Consider the following 17,694-nt stretch of genomic DNA (forward strand, 5'->3'; position numbering starts at 1 on the left):
TTTACTACTTAACAGTGTCACTGCAAGAAAACTGAAAATGGGCTGGAGGCAAACTTATAGTCTGTGTTGGGGTGTCCTGGTCAGGAGAAGCTCTTAGAGAAGATGATGCTCAAGAAAGCTGAATGGCTTGACAGAAGTAGCCTGGATGATGAGCATGGACTCTGGTGTGGGGGTGCTGGCACTTTGTAGGGGCTTTGTGACTTCTGATGCAGGTTGTGAAAGAGTGCTCAGGAAAAGATTGGACTACAGTAAATTCTGAAAGGTGTAGGCATGAGGCTGAGAAACTCTTTAGGTGAGGATTTATTTAGAAGAGATGACTGCTGTACACACCCTGCAGGTAACAATCTCATATGGAAAGAGAAGAGTTTTAGGAAATTTAAAGAAAAGTTTTCATAAGCCATGCTTTGGCGGTCAGTCTGCTTATATACACAAGTATTTTAGAAATAGAGGTTGCTACTTAGGTTGATTAATTTATCCTAAAGCTTGCTTGGTGGTGATATTGCACCTTTACTAGGTGGCCTGAAAATGATAGCTAAGGGACACCTTTTCCTTGTGTGCCTTAGGACACTAATTAGTTCCAGTTTCATTTGGACAGTTGATTCTTTGGTAGGAAGACTGGAAACTAGGAGTATGATTTGCATTGGGACTTGTTCTTTGGCAGCTGAATGAATTTACAAATGACAAATTGTGAAGTACTGAGCATAGTGGCATAGGTGAGTCTCTTAGAAGACTCCCTGGGTAACATCAAAATCAGGAGTTGATGTGCAGTCAGATAAGCTCCATATAATGGAGAGAGGGAGGGAGGGAGGGCAGGAGGGAGTGGGGGGACATACTTGGTGTTCTGGATGAATGACTCCCTTCATAGAAGTTTAGTAAGGGATCATGCAGATAACCTTCAGGTTATCTACTTTTTATGGTAATGTAATGTTTAATAACTTTGTTAAAAAACTTGTTCTGCTGGTTTAAAAAGTGACAAGGAATGGTAATTCTGCATTTTTACACATAACAAGTGTTCTACTTTAGTGATTTGCTGGTATCCTTTGTTAGAGATTGGCTAGGAGTTTCTGGCACTACCCTGGTAGATCTCAGTTTGCAGATCTGGGAGTAATCTGAATTTAACTCAGATATCTTGAATGTTCTTTCTACTTTTTCTTTAAGACAAAAACCTATACCAAACACACCTTGTTAGATTGGAAAACATTAGAGTTAAAGGAACTTTTTGATATCTATTCTGTGTTGCAAAGAAAGCAGTATCTTAAGGCAAGACATAAAATTGACCATATTTCCCTTTGTGTATATGAACAAGAATAATTCTGAAAGTTCAAAGACAACCATATTCCATTTTCAATTAATTTGAGCAAATAATTTTATGGTTTTTATATACAACTCAGAAGTACATAAAATTTGAAATGATGTCCTTTTTCTCCTGTCTCCCAGTCCTATTTCTTAGCAATAATCACTGCTCATACTGTGTGTGGTTTCAAGATATTTTAATATGTACATGTACCGCATATATAATGCTGTTTTTATAAAAATGGACTCAACTTGCACATGTATTTGTGAGCCTGTTCTGTTCACTGATGATCTGGTCAGCAGCCTCTGTTTGACAAAATCCTTTTCTTTGTAAAGGAACACTTAGCGCCACCAGTCTGTGCAACCTTTTTTTTTCTTATTGAGAAACATTTAAATAATTCATATATTAGACAATGAGAAGCCTAATTCTAGAGAAATCACTATTTTGTGCCATGACTTTTTCTGATTTTTTTTTTTTTTTTTTTTGCAAATTCTATCATAGCATCCTCACCAAGGGAAAAAGTATGCATTGAATAACTGTTAGCATTTAAAAAATGGAAAAGTGACATAACACTTAAGTTTGGAGCTCCTGAAATTTTAATCAGTTGCAGTATTGATATACTTGATGACCTTTCTTGGACAGGAACTTACCATAGTTCAAATGGTCACAGTCTCTTTTTGGTGATGCTACCTTGTTATATTCATTACTTCTCTTCTTCTGTCCAGGATCCAAACTACTGGATACAGGTTCATCGCCTGGAGCATGGAGATGGAGGAATACTAGACCTGGATGATGTCCTCTGTGATGTAGCTGACGACAAAGACAGAGTGAGTTCAAATCACAGCTCAGTGCAGTTTGAGGACTGGGAAGGGTACTTTTTCTTCTTGTTTTAGCACATAGTTTAAAGACCATTGGTGCCACCAACTTTATTCTATTTTATAATACAAAAAATTTTCTTCTCTGTTGTTGGTATAATGATTCCTAACTTTTGGAGTTTTTGAAGTGCAATTATTTTGGTGTGTGTGTGTGTGTTGGTCATGGAGCTTGAACTCAGGGCCTGGGTGCTGTCCAGCTCTTTTGCTCAAGGCTAGTGCTCTACCACTTGAAGTCACAGTGCCACTTCCCTCCCTCCCTCCCTCCTCCCTCCCTCCCTCCCTCCCTCCCTTCCGTCCTTCCTTCCTTCCTCCCTCCCTCCCTCCCTCTCTCCCTCTCTCTCTCTCTCTCTTCTTTCTTTCTGTCTCTCTTTCTCTCTTTCTCTTTCTCTCCTCTTTCTCTCTTTCTTTCTTTCTTTCCTTCTTTCTTTCTTTCCTTCTTTCTTTCTTTCTTTTTCTTTCTTTCTCTTTTCTTTCTTTTCTTATCTTTCTTTCTTTCTTTCTTTTTCTCTTTCTTTCTTTCTTTCTTTCTTTCTTTCTTTCTTTCTTTCTTTCTCCTTCTCTTTCTTCTTTCTTTTCTTTCTCTCTCTCTCTCCCTTCTTTCTTCTTTCTCTCTCTTTCTTTCTTTCTCTCTCTCTTTCCTTCCTTCCTTCCTTCCTTCCTTCCTTCCTTCCTTCCTTCCTTCCTTCCTTCCTTCCTTCCTTCCTTCCTTCCTTCCTCCCTCCCTCTCTCTCTTTCTTCTATTTCTTTCTCTCTCTTTCTCTCTCTCTTTCTTTCTTTCTCTTTCTTTCTTTCTTTCTTTCTTTCTTTCTTTCTTTCTTTCTTTCTTTCTTTTCTTTCTTCTTTCTTTTCTTTCTTTCTTTCTCTCTCTCTTTCTTTCTCTCTCTCTCTCTTTCTCTCTTTCTCTCTCTTTCTCTCTCCTTTCTCTTTCTCTCTTTCTTTCTCTCTCTTCTCTCTCATTCTCCTCTTTCTTCTCTCTTCTCTCTTTCTTTCTCTCTTCTTCTTTCTTCTCTTCTCTTTCTTTCTCCTCTTTCTTTCTTTCTCTCTTTCTTTCTTTTTTTCTTTCTTTCTCTCTCTCTTTCTCTCTTTCTTTCTCTCTCTTTCTCTCTCTTTCTCTCTCTTTTCTTTCTTTCTTTCTTTCTTTCTTTCTTTCTTTCTCTTCTTTCTTTCTTTCTTTCTTTCTTTCTTTCTTTCTTTCTTTCTTTCTTTCTTTCTTTCTTTCTTCTTTCTCTCTTCTCTCTCTCTCTTTCTTTCTTTCTTTCTTTTTCTCTTTCTTGTTCCAGTGCTTGCTCAGAGATGTTTCTGACAGCTGGCCTTTGTGAGGTGCTGTCCTGCTACAAAATAAGTGAATGTGTTTCAGGTGTCCTTTCTTGTGGTGTGCTTAGCTCTTAGAAAGCTGTCTTTTCTGCTGTCATTGTTTGGGGTCTTCCTTCACACTGAATACTGCCTTCAGTGTAGTGTGTACGTATGATACCATGACTACTCCTGCAAATTCAGCATTACCTTGCATGCTCCTCCCTATTGGCTTTACTTTTATAGTCTTGGAAGGAACAGGAAAAGGGAGGGGTAAAGAGGAGGTAGGAAGAGGAACGGTTGCCAGTGCCATCCAGCAGATGAAGAAATGTCCATGCAGTGTCATTTCATAATCTTTTAATAACACGATGGGGATGAGGAATGAATTTAACAGACAGATAAGGTTAAACTGAAGATGTCTCCCCCACTTCTGTCTTCATAGGACCAGTTTGTCCCAGATCTAGCAGTGTAAGGGGACATATCAAAGAGGTATATTCTAAGTGGTACATATTAGGATGTCAGAGAGCAGTAAGATAAATCATTTTGTAACAGATCCAAGTAAGAAAAGTTCCTTCAGGCACTCATCTCTGTCTTTTGACAGTATTGCTGCAGATGGTCAGCCTAAGCAATCATATAATCAGGGTTTCCCATTGATTCTTTATGCATTCGCATTTCCTGCACCAGTCAAAGGGCTAGGAATTTGTGGCAGGATTTTTGGTTCTGCCTATGGAAGCCAGCAAATTCTTTATTGTATGAGATGATGAAACTTGGGGTGGTTTAATGGACATTTTGGCCATATATACTTACGTATTTGATTTGAACTGAAATTGCTGAAGGACTCACCATGACCACATATGCCGTTGTGTCATCATAGCTGTGTTAACTGTGTGATATGCACTGCCTTGCAAAACTTTACTGTAATAGCACAGGTATTAAACAACAGAATCAGAAGGTCAGAAGATGGTAAGATCATTGGGATACTCACTCTGCTTCCTCTGGGCATTCACTCATTACTGACCCTTTGCCTCATCTACCATTCCTTCATTTGTTGGGCTATGGGCTGTGGGCATAGCTATTAGTGGGCACAGCTATTTGGTCTTGTTATATTTCATTTTGACATCATCAGGCCCGCTCCAAGTTATAACATGTTTTCTTGAAATGTTAAGGAAAACAGCAAAAAACATTTTAGATACAAATATTGTGTACATTCAGGGCATTTGATTCATCAGCATTTACTACAGTGGAGTTTACCCCCATGTCACTAGTGTGAGCCAGGAACACATTGTGTCAAAAAATGTAGAACTTTTCTGCCCACTTATGGTATTTGATGATATTTTTCTTGGTGCCAGTTCTCTTTTGGGGCTTTTCAGTTACCAGGGTAATTCTCAGATACAAGCCACAGAAAGAGCACCATCTAGAAACATAAACCATAGTTTGGTGTGTGATTCTAAAGTTTAGAGTGATTACAGAGATTTACGAAGAATTTATATAGGTGCCTAGTCTCAGTGATAATAGTAGAGATGACCTAAGGTTGTGTTAGTCTTTTAATATTCTCTTCTCCCTTGGCCATCTTTATTTTCGTCCCCTCTTCTCCCATGGTAGAATATCTGCTTAACATGTGTGAGTTTCTGGATTTCATCTCCAGCAAAACACACACACACACACACACACACACACACACACACACACACACACACACACACACACACACACACACACACACACACACACACACACACACACACACACACACACACACACACACACACACACACACACACACACACACACACACACACCCCTTCTTATGAGAGAAAATTTGAAAATATATATGGAAGGAAATAATCGCCAATAAAGCCAAAGTTCTCACTGTTGTTGAGTGAGCTTTATATCTACCTCCTCTTTCTGTTTCTCTGTTTGTCTCTCTGTATCTCTCTTTGATTGGTGTGGGTTCTGTTCTTTTAAGTAGAGGATTATAGTGCAATGTTTTGGAGTTTCACTTCATCAAAAATACATTTCCATGCCCATTGACTACAGCTATGCCAACATGGTTCCTTAGTCTTTTGCTTTATGAGTTGTGTACGTGATGACACTTGTTTTGGACTTTCAGAAAGCTGGGTGGACCTCTGTATGTTCTCCTCACAGACATTCTCCTCACCTGTGTGTGCTTTTATACATATAGGTTTCTCCTCAGGCTGGCACCAGGCTATTTTACACATGAACTTTGTGCCTCTCAGGGGAGTGAGATTCATCAGCTTATGATACGCCTGCCCCTGGCCGATTGTGGAGGTTGGGTTGTCCCATGAGTATGATTTATGGGGCTGTACCCCTTCTCATTACCCTTGAGGATACTGGACTACACTGACACATTTATGTGCAACATGATGTAACTCTGCTCTTATGGTTTATGAAGTACTCATCACACATTTTATTGTCTTCTCTGTACCCCACTACATAGATTCCCTTAGCAGAATTAGCTTTTTGAGTCATGATATTAAGATACAGGTTTTCAGCACTAGGCTCTTTGATGGTAGTTCCTTGTGTACTTGAAAATAATTCGTACTTTGTCATAGTTGGATTGAGTGCTATGAAGATCAATTAGGTTAATATGGTTGATACCTTTTTTTTTTTTTTTGGAGTGATTGATTATTCAGCAGCTGAAAGTCACATGCTCTTCTCTTGGCACAATTAATTGTTACATCACATACAAAACTGGGGAGAAGGCAAACTAGGTCTGATTTTTTTCAGAATATAATTGTGTATTTAAGCTATACAATTGTGTGTGTGTGTGTGTGTGTGTGTGTGTGTGTGTGTGTATCTGTCTGTGTTCTTACTGGGGCTTGAACTTAGGGTTTTGTGCTCTTGCTTGCCCTTTTCTGCTCAGACTAGTGCTCTACCATTTGAGCCACAGCTCTACCTCTGGCTTTTTGCTAGTTAATTGGAGATAAGAATCTTACAGATCTTCCTTCCCTCCCTCCCTCCCTCCCTCCCTCCCTCCCTCCCTTCCTTCCTTCCTTCCTTCCTTCCTTCCGTCAGTCGTGGGGCTTGAACTCTGGGCTTGGGCCCTGTCCCTCAGCTCTTCAGCTCAAGGCGAGCACTCTACTTGAGCCACAGCGCCACTTCCCGTTTTCTACTGGTTTATTGGAGATAAAAGCCTCACGGACTTTCCTTCCCCGGGCTGGCTTTGAACCTCAGTCCTCAGATCTCAGCCTCCTGAAAGCTAGTATTACAGGCGTGACCCACGGGCGCCTGGCGATTTTTTTCCTTTGGGTAGCTTTGAATCCTTAGATCTCTGCTTTGTGAGTAGCTAAGAGTACATACACAAGGCACCAGAGCCTGGCTATACCATGAGATTCTTATTAAACTACATTTTAGATTTTGCATTCTTTTGTGACTCTACCAACAAATCTGTACTTTTTCTGGGGATATTTTTTCTCTTTAAATTGTATTTCCTAATTCATTTAGGTACCATATACCACCGGCCAGAATTGTTTTAATTCAGTATTTACTAAGAAATAATCTAAAATATCAAAGTTTACATATATAATTAAAATGTTTTGACTGACTTTCTAGCTTAGAGAACGTACTTTTAAGTTGTGACTGTAAAAATGAAAATACCAATTCTGATGTATGCATTCACAGGTGTATTGTTAAAGCCAAGAGACTGGGATGCAGTTGGTTGTATGGGTCATTTCCATGGCTCTGAAATTTGTTTCTGACATAATCATCCTAGTGTATTGTTTTCAGTTATTTTTGGCAGTTTTTCTGAGAAATAATCTTTATACCTCTTTTGCTTTTAGATTATAAAAAATACAATTCTCATACATAATGAAATTCTTATAAAATATGTCTTGTTTGAAAACCTAGTGGAAGCATGCTTAAAATGAAAAAAATCAGGCCTGGAGAAGTGAGATATCTGGTCAGTGTCTGGGCACTTGTACGTTACCACCTCTTCCAGCTGTTATTCAGGTTCATTCGACCTTGAAACCAGACTCTGAGTTATTTAGTGGAAATTCTGCTAAAGATGAAAATTTTGTAAGTGCTTACCACGAATCTATAACGTTATGAAAAGTTACTTCTTTTAGTAGAGGACACATTAAGAGACAGTATTTCAAACAAGAGGGAAAAGAACATTTAGGTACCACCCATAATTTATTAGCCAGTTTGCTCATTACCCTTTCATTATTAGGAGTCAAGGAAGACCTGAGCAGCAACTGTTTTGGTGGGCATACAGTTTCAGCATGTACTTAGTGTGGTTGATTTCAAAGGTAGACTATATTGTGGATCTGCTTTGTTTTGTTTGTCCTCTTTTACATTTGCTGCTTTTCAGTAGGGGAAAGACAGCATTAGAGTGTCCATGCTGTCACAGTGTCCTGCTCACTCTTAGTATCTAATTTTTGCTTTCTTAGTTAACATTTTGTCACATTATGCAAAACTGAAGTGGCTTTTGTGTTATTCTTGACATCATTTAGACCAGCTTTCACTTGTATGAGTGTCAAGCTGCTAAGTGATCAGCTGTGTTTCATCTCTTTTTTCTTTTTTATTTATTTACTTTTTTTTTTTTTTTTTTTTTGGGTCTGGTCGTGGGGCCTAAAGTCTGGGCCTGGGCGCTGTCCCTCAGCTCTTCAGCTCAAGGCTAGCGCTCTACCACTTGAGCCACAGCACCACTTCCGGCTTTTTTTCTTTTTGCTTATGTGGTGTTGAGGAATCGAACCCAGGGCCTCATGCGTGCAAGGCAAGTGCTCTACCACTGAGCCATCTTCCCAGCCCTCATCTCTTTTTATCTTTGCAGTCATTTGCATGCTTGTGTGCACCTGCCAGTACTGAGGCTAAATTTCAGGCCCTTGTGGTCTTGCTTGGCTTTTTCTGCTAAGGGCTGGAGCTTTTCTACTTGAGCCACACCTCTACCTCCAGCTCTCACTCCCCCAGTTACTTGGAGATAAGAGTCTCTTGAATTTGTCTACTTGGTCTGGGTTTGAATCAGAATCCTCAGTTATTAGCCTCCTGAGTAGCTAGGATTACAGGCATACGCCACCAGTGTTTGGCTCTGGTCTGGTCTTGTTTATTGTTTCAGGTATCTCCTTAAGTTCTTGCTACTTCTGTGTTCCCTCTGTGTACTACTGCACACTCAAGACATCTCCAAATAGCTTAAAACATGGACACATTTGGGGATCTTGTTCTTTTACATGCCAGTCTCCTGAGACTACAGGTGTCATCAGAGGTTTTAGGTGTCACTGACCAGGTGCGTAGAGTTGGATGGATATTCCCATTCCTGTGGGTGAGCAGCCAGGGAACTCTTCCTCTTAGATATGTTGTCATTGTCTTGTACATGTTTGTCCTGAGGTGTTTGAAGATGTGACATGGAGTATTTCCTTTATCAGGCTTAGATGCAATTCTGTCGGGACTCAGAGTGATGTCATGTATACTCTGTGACCTGACTTCCATTACCTCTTTCTTGCCCTTTCTAAAGGAAGGGTTTAGTGGAAGTAGTTTGAACTCACTTTAAAGAGTGTGTACATTTGTATGGGGGTCCTGGCCTGGGGTAGGATTGGGGAGAGGATTGATGGCTGGAGCTTCTTTGTATTCACCAGAGTCCAGGATTTTCTGGGGACAGGGTGGCCGTTGTTTTAGCACAGTGCTGGGAAAGTGAAAGTTTTAGCAGATGCATAGGATTGTCGGTGAGCAACAGCCTCTGCATGTAGGAGAAAAGCTAGCAAAGAAATTTTGCTTGCACTCCCACCCTGCCTTGCTTAGAAAGTTGTAGTCTTCCTTATGTTAATAAAAAGGGAGATTTTTATATTGATGTTTCCGAAGTGGTCTGTATTGCAGCTATGATAGAACTTTCAGGTAAGAAAAGTGTCTTCACTTTGAAAGTTTACAATTTTCTATCTTAAGTGTTACTTTTATTACATATTTGTTATTATTTTACTTGCTTTCTCAACAAGTCATTGGAAAAACAGGTGCAGCAGGGTGATGGTGGGAAGTATCCTGATTGATGCTGGGTAGAACATCTGTATATAGAAGCCCCCATGGGCTGGGAAGGTGGCAGTGGTAGAGTGCTTGCCTTGCATGCATAAGGCCCTGGGTTCAATTCCTCAGCACCACATAAGCAGAAAAAGCCAGAAGTGGCACTGTGGCTCAAGTGGTAGAGCGCTAGCCTTGAGGTGAAGAGCTGAGGGACAGTGCCCAGGCCAGAGTTCAGGTCCCACAACTGGCAAAAAAAGAAAAAAAAAGAGATGCCTCCAAAATGCAGTGTCCTTCCTGTCCCTAGATATTGCTAATACAGACATAGTCCTTATTGTTTGCAGATGGAAGATAGTTGTACAATTTGTAGATGAGAACTCAGGATGCAATCTTTTGTATCTATTTCAAATGAGGGTTATTGGATTGAGATTATTTGGTGAGATTGAAATGCATTTTTAAACCAGTAAGTGGTTCTTTAAGGAGTGGGTTGATGCATAAATGATAGTGAGCTCTAACAGTTTATAATTGACATTAGTATTACTTTTTAAAGACTATGTTTTTCTGTATGTAATGCACAACCATGTATGTGTCTGCTAGGAGAAAATGTTTACTTTAATATTCCCTGAAAAAGTAAATTAAAACAAGCATATTGAATGAAGGAAGACCTACAGCCTCTAGTATAGCTGGGATTATAAGCATATTCCACAATATTCTATTTATTTGTTGTGATAAGATTCCACAAATTTTTGCCTGGGCTGGTCTCAGTTCACAGTCCTTACATTCCTTACCTCCCCAAATAGCTGGGATTACAGGCATGAACCACTATATTAAGCTGTGGGTTTATTTTTATTTTTATGTATTTTTTGCTATGTATTGTGGACCTCTATTGTAAAATCTGCCTTGGCCTTGCAGATATGAACATTATAGGTGTGCAATACCATATCCAGCTAACTATTTCCTGCTTTGATTCTCCCTCTGTTGGTAGCACTGGAGTTTGAACTCAGGGCCTTGCCCTTAATAAGCAGGTGGTCTACCACTTGAGCCATGCCTTCAGCTTATTTTTGAGTTACCATAGTTATCTCTGTTTGGCTTGGACTGTGATCCTCTTCTATATACTTCCTGCAATAGCTGGGTTAACAGGCATGTAGCACTGGGCCCACCAGCATTTTCTTTTTCTTTCTTGAAATTTTTATTGTCAAGGTAATGTACAGTTACATAAGTAAGGTAGTGAGCACATTTCTTGTCAAACTTATTACCCCCATTCCTCTTTTTTCTCCCACTTTCCCTCAGCCCAGTCCCCTCCCGAGTTGTACAGATCATTCCCAACATTTTGTCGCTTTTGCCTTGGTTCCCCCTTTGTCTTTGTCTCATCATTTTTTGTTGTTCCTCCTCCCTTCCCTAATTCAGCATTTTCTGTTGAGATGGGAGTATCACAGACTTGTTTGCTTGGGCTAGCTTTGAACTGTGATTCTCTTAATCCCAAGTGGCTAGAATCATAGGCATGAGTAGCTTGCCCCGGGCCCCCCCTATCATGTTTTGATGAGTATTTGAGATGGAGATTAAATGAAAAGGAGGAAGTAAAACATAGCCTTAATGTTGAATCATATTGAAGTATCTGAGAAACATCAAGAAGAGAATATTTTTGAACTGAGATGCTAAAATAATTTAAGAAACAGTATATGTAATAATGTCCTTAGAAAGGTAAAAATAACCAACCTAGTGCTCGTGATTACTTGAACCAGTTTACTATGTGCCAGGCATTGTAGAATGAAAGTAGACATGGCCCTTGTTTTCTGGGGCCTAATAGTTTGCATTGTGTGAAGAATGAAAGTTTGGCAAAAGTTAAATAAATGCACAATTGCTAACAGATAATGGTTCTGAAGGAAAGGAATTGTCCAGTGAAAGACGTACCAAAGACCCTGAGCAACTCAGACTACAGCAAGGTTCCCCTGAAGAGGAAAGGAAAAGACTGAAAGACTAAGTGTGGGTAGTCATTGTAAAAAGAGCTGGACAGGCGTCAGTGGATGGGAGAGCCCATGATAGGTCTGATGGCAGAAGGTGGAGATTGGAGATCTTTAATGAGGAAGTACCAGGCAGGGTGGCCAGACTGTGGTAGGAGGTGAGAAATTAACTATTGACTCTGGTGAGTTTCTTGCTTTGGGGTATCAGAAAATTGGGCCTGAAGCTTAGCTGCCTTTGTGAACTAGATCTAAATTTGTTAAAAAATCAGGTTAAAACAACATATAGAATACGATCTAATTTTTGTAGAAATAATCATGTACTGTGGTAAAAGTTTGAAAGTGTCAGTAGTGGGTATCTTTTGAGAATGAATTCAGTTGTATGTATGTTTGTGTGTATACTTTTGTGTGCATATGTATATACACATATGTGTATGTGTACATATGTTTATATATGTATATATATATTTTTTTTTTGGGGGGGGGGTCTGGTCGTGGGACCTGAACTCTGGGCCTAGGTGCTGTCCCTCGGCTCTTCTGCTCAAGGCTAGTGCTCTACCACTTGAGCCACAGCACCACTTCTGGCTTTTTTCTTTTTCCTTATGTGGTGCTGAGGAATCGAACCCAGGGCCTCAGGCATGCAAGGCAAGTGTTCTACCACTGAGCCCTGTATATATATTACTTAAAAATTTACGGTAATTTTATTTTTGCCTAATCCTAGAGAAAGGCAAGGGAGTTCTAAACATAGCTTAGAATAGAAACATCTATTTTTTTTTTTTTAACTTTAGTATGAATTGGAAAGGGGAAAGAATGATCTAAAAAGTTTGATAGTTTGTATAAATAGGCCTCTGTAACAAGACAGCTCGATTAATTCTCTCTAAATGGATTTATTTTAGTGAGGCTCCACAAAAGAGCACATTTAAATTAATCATCAAGTAGAATGCTAAGTGGCTAATTAATTAATTTCGAAGACATTTTCCCCGTCATATAAATATTTTATGGGAGCTGGCATGCCCACAGTGCTGCACTACTTTCTGGAGAAAAGAGAGTGTGACGGGAGGGTGTGAGGGGAGATGGAGACCTTGCTGAAGGGTGTCGGGGGGTCATGGGGAGGGGGGTGAGGGGAGACCGTGGTGGTGGGTGTGAGGGGAGCCCAGGCTGACTGGTGATGAGGGAGATGGTGGCCAGTGGAGGCTGGTGATGGGGAAGTGGCACAGGGTGTGAGCAGAGGCTGTGGTGAAGGTTTAAGGAGAGGCTGTGGTGAGGGTGTAAAGAGTGGGTGTTGGGAGTTTGTGCCTCCCTCTTTACTACATGGAGAAATGCAGACCAAAGGGACTTTGTAGGTAGACCCAGCCTGGGCAGGTTGAGCTGGTTCCCAGGGTTTCCTTGGAAGCCCTGAAGGTATAGGAGCCACGGGGGGGATCTTCCATGCTGCAGTTACAGTAGGTCAGGACTGAGTTCACCCTTTGGTTTATGATGTTTCATAACCTGGGGGGTGGGGGTCTTGTATGGTAGCATCTGGAGCTGCATTGTTTGCACTAAAATCCTGGCTTTTTTGTCTTGTGAGCCCTGGTACATAACCTCATCTGTAAGTAGGGTATGGTGCTTTTACCTCAGGAGGTGGTAGTTTTATAATTAGGGGTAAGTCTGAAAATTCACTGCAAGATGTTAGCATTGTGCTTGGAGAAAATAAGGCTCTACTACAGGCTACTTGCTGTCACTATTGGGTCACCGCCACTAACTTACCACCACCAGTGTCAATTCAGTGACAATTCCTTTAAATAAAGCTGGACTTTTGAGGGCAGGGTATTGCTACGTAGCCCAGGCTGGTTGTTGAATCACACAATTCCACAGTGCTGAGACTTCAGACATTATAATGGACTGTTTTAAAGGTATAAAAGAACCCCAAACCAAACCACATACATAAACACACTTATTTTATGTACAAAATTAGCTTCATTTGCTTTTTAAAAAATATTATTTCTTTCAATTTGAAGTGAACCTGAGTTGTAATGCTCATCAGCAGTAGGTGATGGAACAAATAGACTGTGCTTGCATTCTTAGACAAAGCAGCCAGCTAGCTTTTATATTTTTAGCATTTAGGAATCAAACAAAGACAGTATCTTTATCCTCCCACTCAAAAAAATATACCCCCTCCCCCCCAAAAAAAATCCCAAACAAAAAAATCCCAAACCACCTGTAAGCAACAGAGGAGGAAGATAGATAATTATTAGTTTTTTCTTTGTACATAATTTTCTGGGTAATTTGGGAGAACTAACTTTAGACGAGATATAATGCTGTTCTTTCCTAGAAAGATAGAGATCATATAAAGAGTAGGGTTTTTTCCCCCCTCCCAGATGGTATAGGAAGAGGGAAAAGTACTCAGTCTGCTTAGATTGTCTTGAAAATTCGAGCTGATTCTGACACATGGCAGTGGCATAAATAACCTCTAAGTAAGAGAGCTAGATTGTAGATCAGGAGCCAGACCTGGGGACAGCTAGGGCAGAACATTATAGGTCCAGGCAGTCACAGGCATAAAACCCTGATGTGGAAGAAAGATTGAGGTGTTCACAGGCATAAAACCCTGATGTGGAAGAAAGATTGAGGTGTTCATGGATCAAAAGAGAATTTGTGTGGCTGGGATGAAGTAAGCAACTAGAATGGGGAAGAGACCATGCTTGGAGTAGTGCTGCAAGTTATAAGGCTTTGTTAAACTGTTAAACCTTTAAATTTCCTGTGTATGTGGTATTCTTCCACTTTGATTTCTAGTATAGTCTAATGTTTGTTTATGTAGCTGCCCTAATGATTGATATTTATGGTTCTTTTTGTCAGTCTTGGGGCTTGAACTCTGGGCCTGGGTGCTGGCCCTGAGCTCTTCAGCTCAAGGTGAATGCTCTCCCACTTGAGCTACAGTTTTACTTCCAGTTTTCTGGTGGATAATTGGAGATAAGAGACTCATGGACTTTTTTGCCTGGGCTGGCTTTGAACTGCAAATCCTCAGATCTCTGCTAGGATTACAGACTTGAGCCACCGTCTCCTGGTGTAATATTTATGTTTTTATAGATAACAATGGTATACCTCTGGTTAAAAAATACTTAGTAGTTTAATTAGGAAACTATTACCTTGGATATACTGCTCTTCAATCCTTGGGTTAGGCTTGAATGTGTCCTAAAGCACAGGGGTTTGTATGGCCCTGCACTTTTTATTTATTTTACTTTTGTCTGTCTGTCTGTCTGTCTCTGTGTCTCTTCTCTCCTCTCTCCCCTCTCCCCTTCCTTTCTCCTTTCTCCCTTTCCTCCCTCCCTCCCTCCCTCCCTCCCTCCCTCCCTCCTTCTGCCTCCCTCCCTCTCTCCCCCTTTCCCTCCCTCTCCCCCTCCCCCTTTCCCTCTTCCTCTCCTCTCCTCTCCTTTTTTATTGTCAAGATGATTACAAAGGGTACATAAGAAAGGTAATAAGTACATTTCTTGTCAAACTTGTTGCCCCTTCCCTCATTTTTCTCCTACTTCCCCCTGCCCCAAATTGTACAGATCATTTCCAACGTATTGTCTTGTGTATGTCACTGTTGCATTGGTTCCCCCGGTCCTTTGTCTCACCATTCTGTTGTTGTTCCCCTGTCTCTGTCTCTGTCTCTCTCTCTCCCTCTCCCCACCCCTCCCCCGTCCCCCATTGAACCACACCCCCAGCCAGCCCTCTTGTCTGGTTTTCAACCTCTCTCCTCCCATTCAACCTCTGTTCCCCGAACCCTGAGATAATTGGAAGGGAATATGTTCTCATTGCCTTCAGGAAGCATGTTAAAATTCATTTCCTGCCCTTCCTGGAACAGAGAAGGGATGCTCCCTTTCCTCCCTTTCCTCATGTGCAGTGCTTGTGAATATTTTTGTTCTGTATTTTTGTAGTAAATATTTGTATTTGGACATCTCATCACCCCATTTCCAGTCACTGGAAGAGGAGACTGTTCACAGAGTTTAACCGATAGTCATGGGAGGGGGCACCTGCATGAGGGCAGGACTTGAGCTGTCTGGAGCTGACTGTTTAGGCCAGGAATGAGTTAAAGGGACTTCTTTGCACCTGATGTATGCACTCACACCCTCCTGACTCCTAGTTGTTGCTACATCCCGATTTACTCCTGACAAAGTGCTCATAGCCTGTTCAACTGGTGAAGGTTATTGCTACATCCCGATTTACTCCTGACAAAGTGCTCATAGCCTGTTCAACTGGTGAAGGTTGTTTTAATGTGGTGAGTGGAGCCTGCGCCTGGTTTTCGAGGTGAGTCTGGAATTCATGCTGCCATATGCAAAGTCTGTGCCGTCTCTGCCCTGCTTTGAAGATGACATAATGAGCCCTGTCCTTTGTTTTCACCTGTTTCTCGAGGGTGTTAGCCTGTCCTGAAGACTGAGCAAAACATAAGCATACGTTGTTTATTTGGGTTTTAAAGGACTGTTTCTTTGGGGAGCCTTTTATTTTGGGATTACTTCAGCAAGCTGGGCCTCGTCTATGGGCCTCTGTGATGGATGGGGATGGAAGGAGGAGCAGGGACAGGATCTGTCGCACTTTGTCCGCCGCCTCCAGGAAGGACTTGTGAAGGACTTGTGAAGGCACTGAGGGTTTCAAGGTCTCTGAACCTTACAGTAGCTGCTTCCAAAGCCAGCAGACGGCAGGTTAGTGGAACAGAAATATCTGACCTTGTTGAATTTCTTTTGGAGTTGAATGTAGCACTTATTCTTGGTGTTTATTCCTTACTATTCTTTTCAAAATAAATTCTTGACTTGAACATAATCTGTGGCATGAAAATCACACTGAGTTTCCTGTGCCTTCAGACTTTTGGGGGGAGATGTTTATTATTTGTGCTTTCTCATTTTCTACAGAACTGTGAGTATGTCATGGCTTTTACCAACTCTCAGGTTACCAGAAAACCTTGCTTACTAATATGGGGTCTTCTACTAAAATATGGTGTTAGTCAAGACCATTTTGTGACCAGAACATCTTGCTTAAAGGATTAGATGATTTTATGTATAACAAAGTACTAGAATTAAAGCAAATTACTACTTAACATATTTTCAAGGGATATTCATAGGATTGGAATTTATTTTTATGAAGGAATACATTGAGGGTACTGAGAGAAAATGATGGGAAGTAAGTCCGACTATGTGCTTTCTTGGTATTGTGCTTTACTCTTTATGAACTGGATATATACATTCAAATTGTGTGTGTGTGTGTGTGTGTGTGTGTGTGTGTATAGATAAATAGCATATCTTGAACAGTATTGCCTGTTCCAGTTTTTTAATGCTAATATTTTTAGAGAGGTTTCGTAACTACCAAGTAGAAATAATAATAGGCTAAATAAAACTAACTCCACACATTCAAATACAAACGTGATGCTCCCCGCCACCCTTCTTATTTTTGCATAGGTTGTGTGTGCCCCCCAGTGGTCTTTTGATAGAATGGCTTTTTTATTGTTTGGCCAGTTCTGGGGTTTGAACTCAGGATCTGGGCTCTGTCCCTGAGCCTTTATGTGCACAAAGCTAGCTAGCACTCTACCACTTGAGACACAGTGCCACTTACAGCCTTTTCTGTTTATGTGGTTCTGAGGAATCGAGCCCAGGGCTTCTTGCATGTTAGGCAAGCACTTTACCACTAAGCCACATTCCCAGAGAATGGCTATTTTTTGATTTGTAAAATCATGGTATCCATGACCCTGCCAGAAGAATTACAGGTTTTTTTTTTTTTTTTTAAGTGATTTTAATATTCAAACAAATTTGGACTTCCAAGTTAGTCAAATGTCCCAACTATATATTTCTGCCCTTCCCCAAATCCTTTATAATATGATCACATGGTTCTATTTCAAGTCCATAAATTCAGACATTTTCAAAATCCAAAAGTACTTCTATATGCAAAATAACAATACAAATAATAGTTCCACATACTGTAGAATAAGGTTTCTTTGTATAGCTCCTTTTATAAAAACTGTCTTCCTCTTAAAGCTCAAGCTCAGCTTGAGTAAATTGTTGATTCTGGCTAGTTTACAAATATTTGCTTTGGAGACATCTCATGTGAAATAGACATCAGTGCTTAGCCATACTATCAGTTGTACGCTTTGGTCTTTACATCTCTGCTTGATCTCTCCTTTATTTTTACTATTATCATAGAGGACATTGACATTGGAAATAAACCAGTAACATTCCAACACCTGAATATTTTTGTAGGGAAGAGTCTTGCTAGGGTTTGGAAACAGGATCTCATGCTTGCTAGGTTTGTGCTTTGCCATTCATGGTGAACCTCTAGCCCTTTCTGCTTTCATTAGTTGCTATTAAAG

General features: G+C 40.5%; 1 protein-coding gene across 11 annotated transcripts in view; it reads left to right on the top strand.

The window, feature by feature from the left end:
- Pard3 (par-3 family cell polarity regulator) overlaps positions 1-17,694 on the top strand; it is a 636,430-nt gene that overhangs the window by 101,267 nt on the left and 517,469 nt on the right. For all 11 annotated transcript variants that reach the window (XM_042685969.1, XM_042685972.1, XM_042685970.1 and 8 more), the window contains exon 2: positions 2,020-2,121. In XM_042685969.1, coding sequence (XP_042541903.1) covers positions 2,020-2,121 — 102 coding nt within the window. The remainder of the gene's footprint in view (positions 1-2,019; positions 2,122-17,694) is intronic.

Source organism: Dipodomys spectabilis, unplaced genomic scaffold, assembly GCF_019054845.1.
Source record: "Dipodomys spectabilis isolate Male_0828 unplaced genomic scaffold, ASM1905484v1 ptg000096l, whole genome shotgun sequence".
NCBI classification, from domain to species: Eukaryota; Metazoa; Chordata; class Mammalia; order Rodentia; family Heteromyidae; genus Dipodomys; species Dipodomys spectabilis.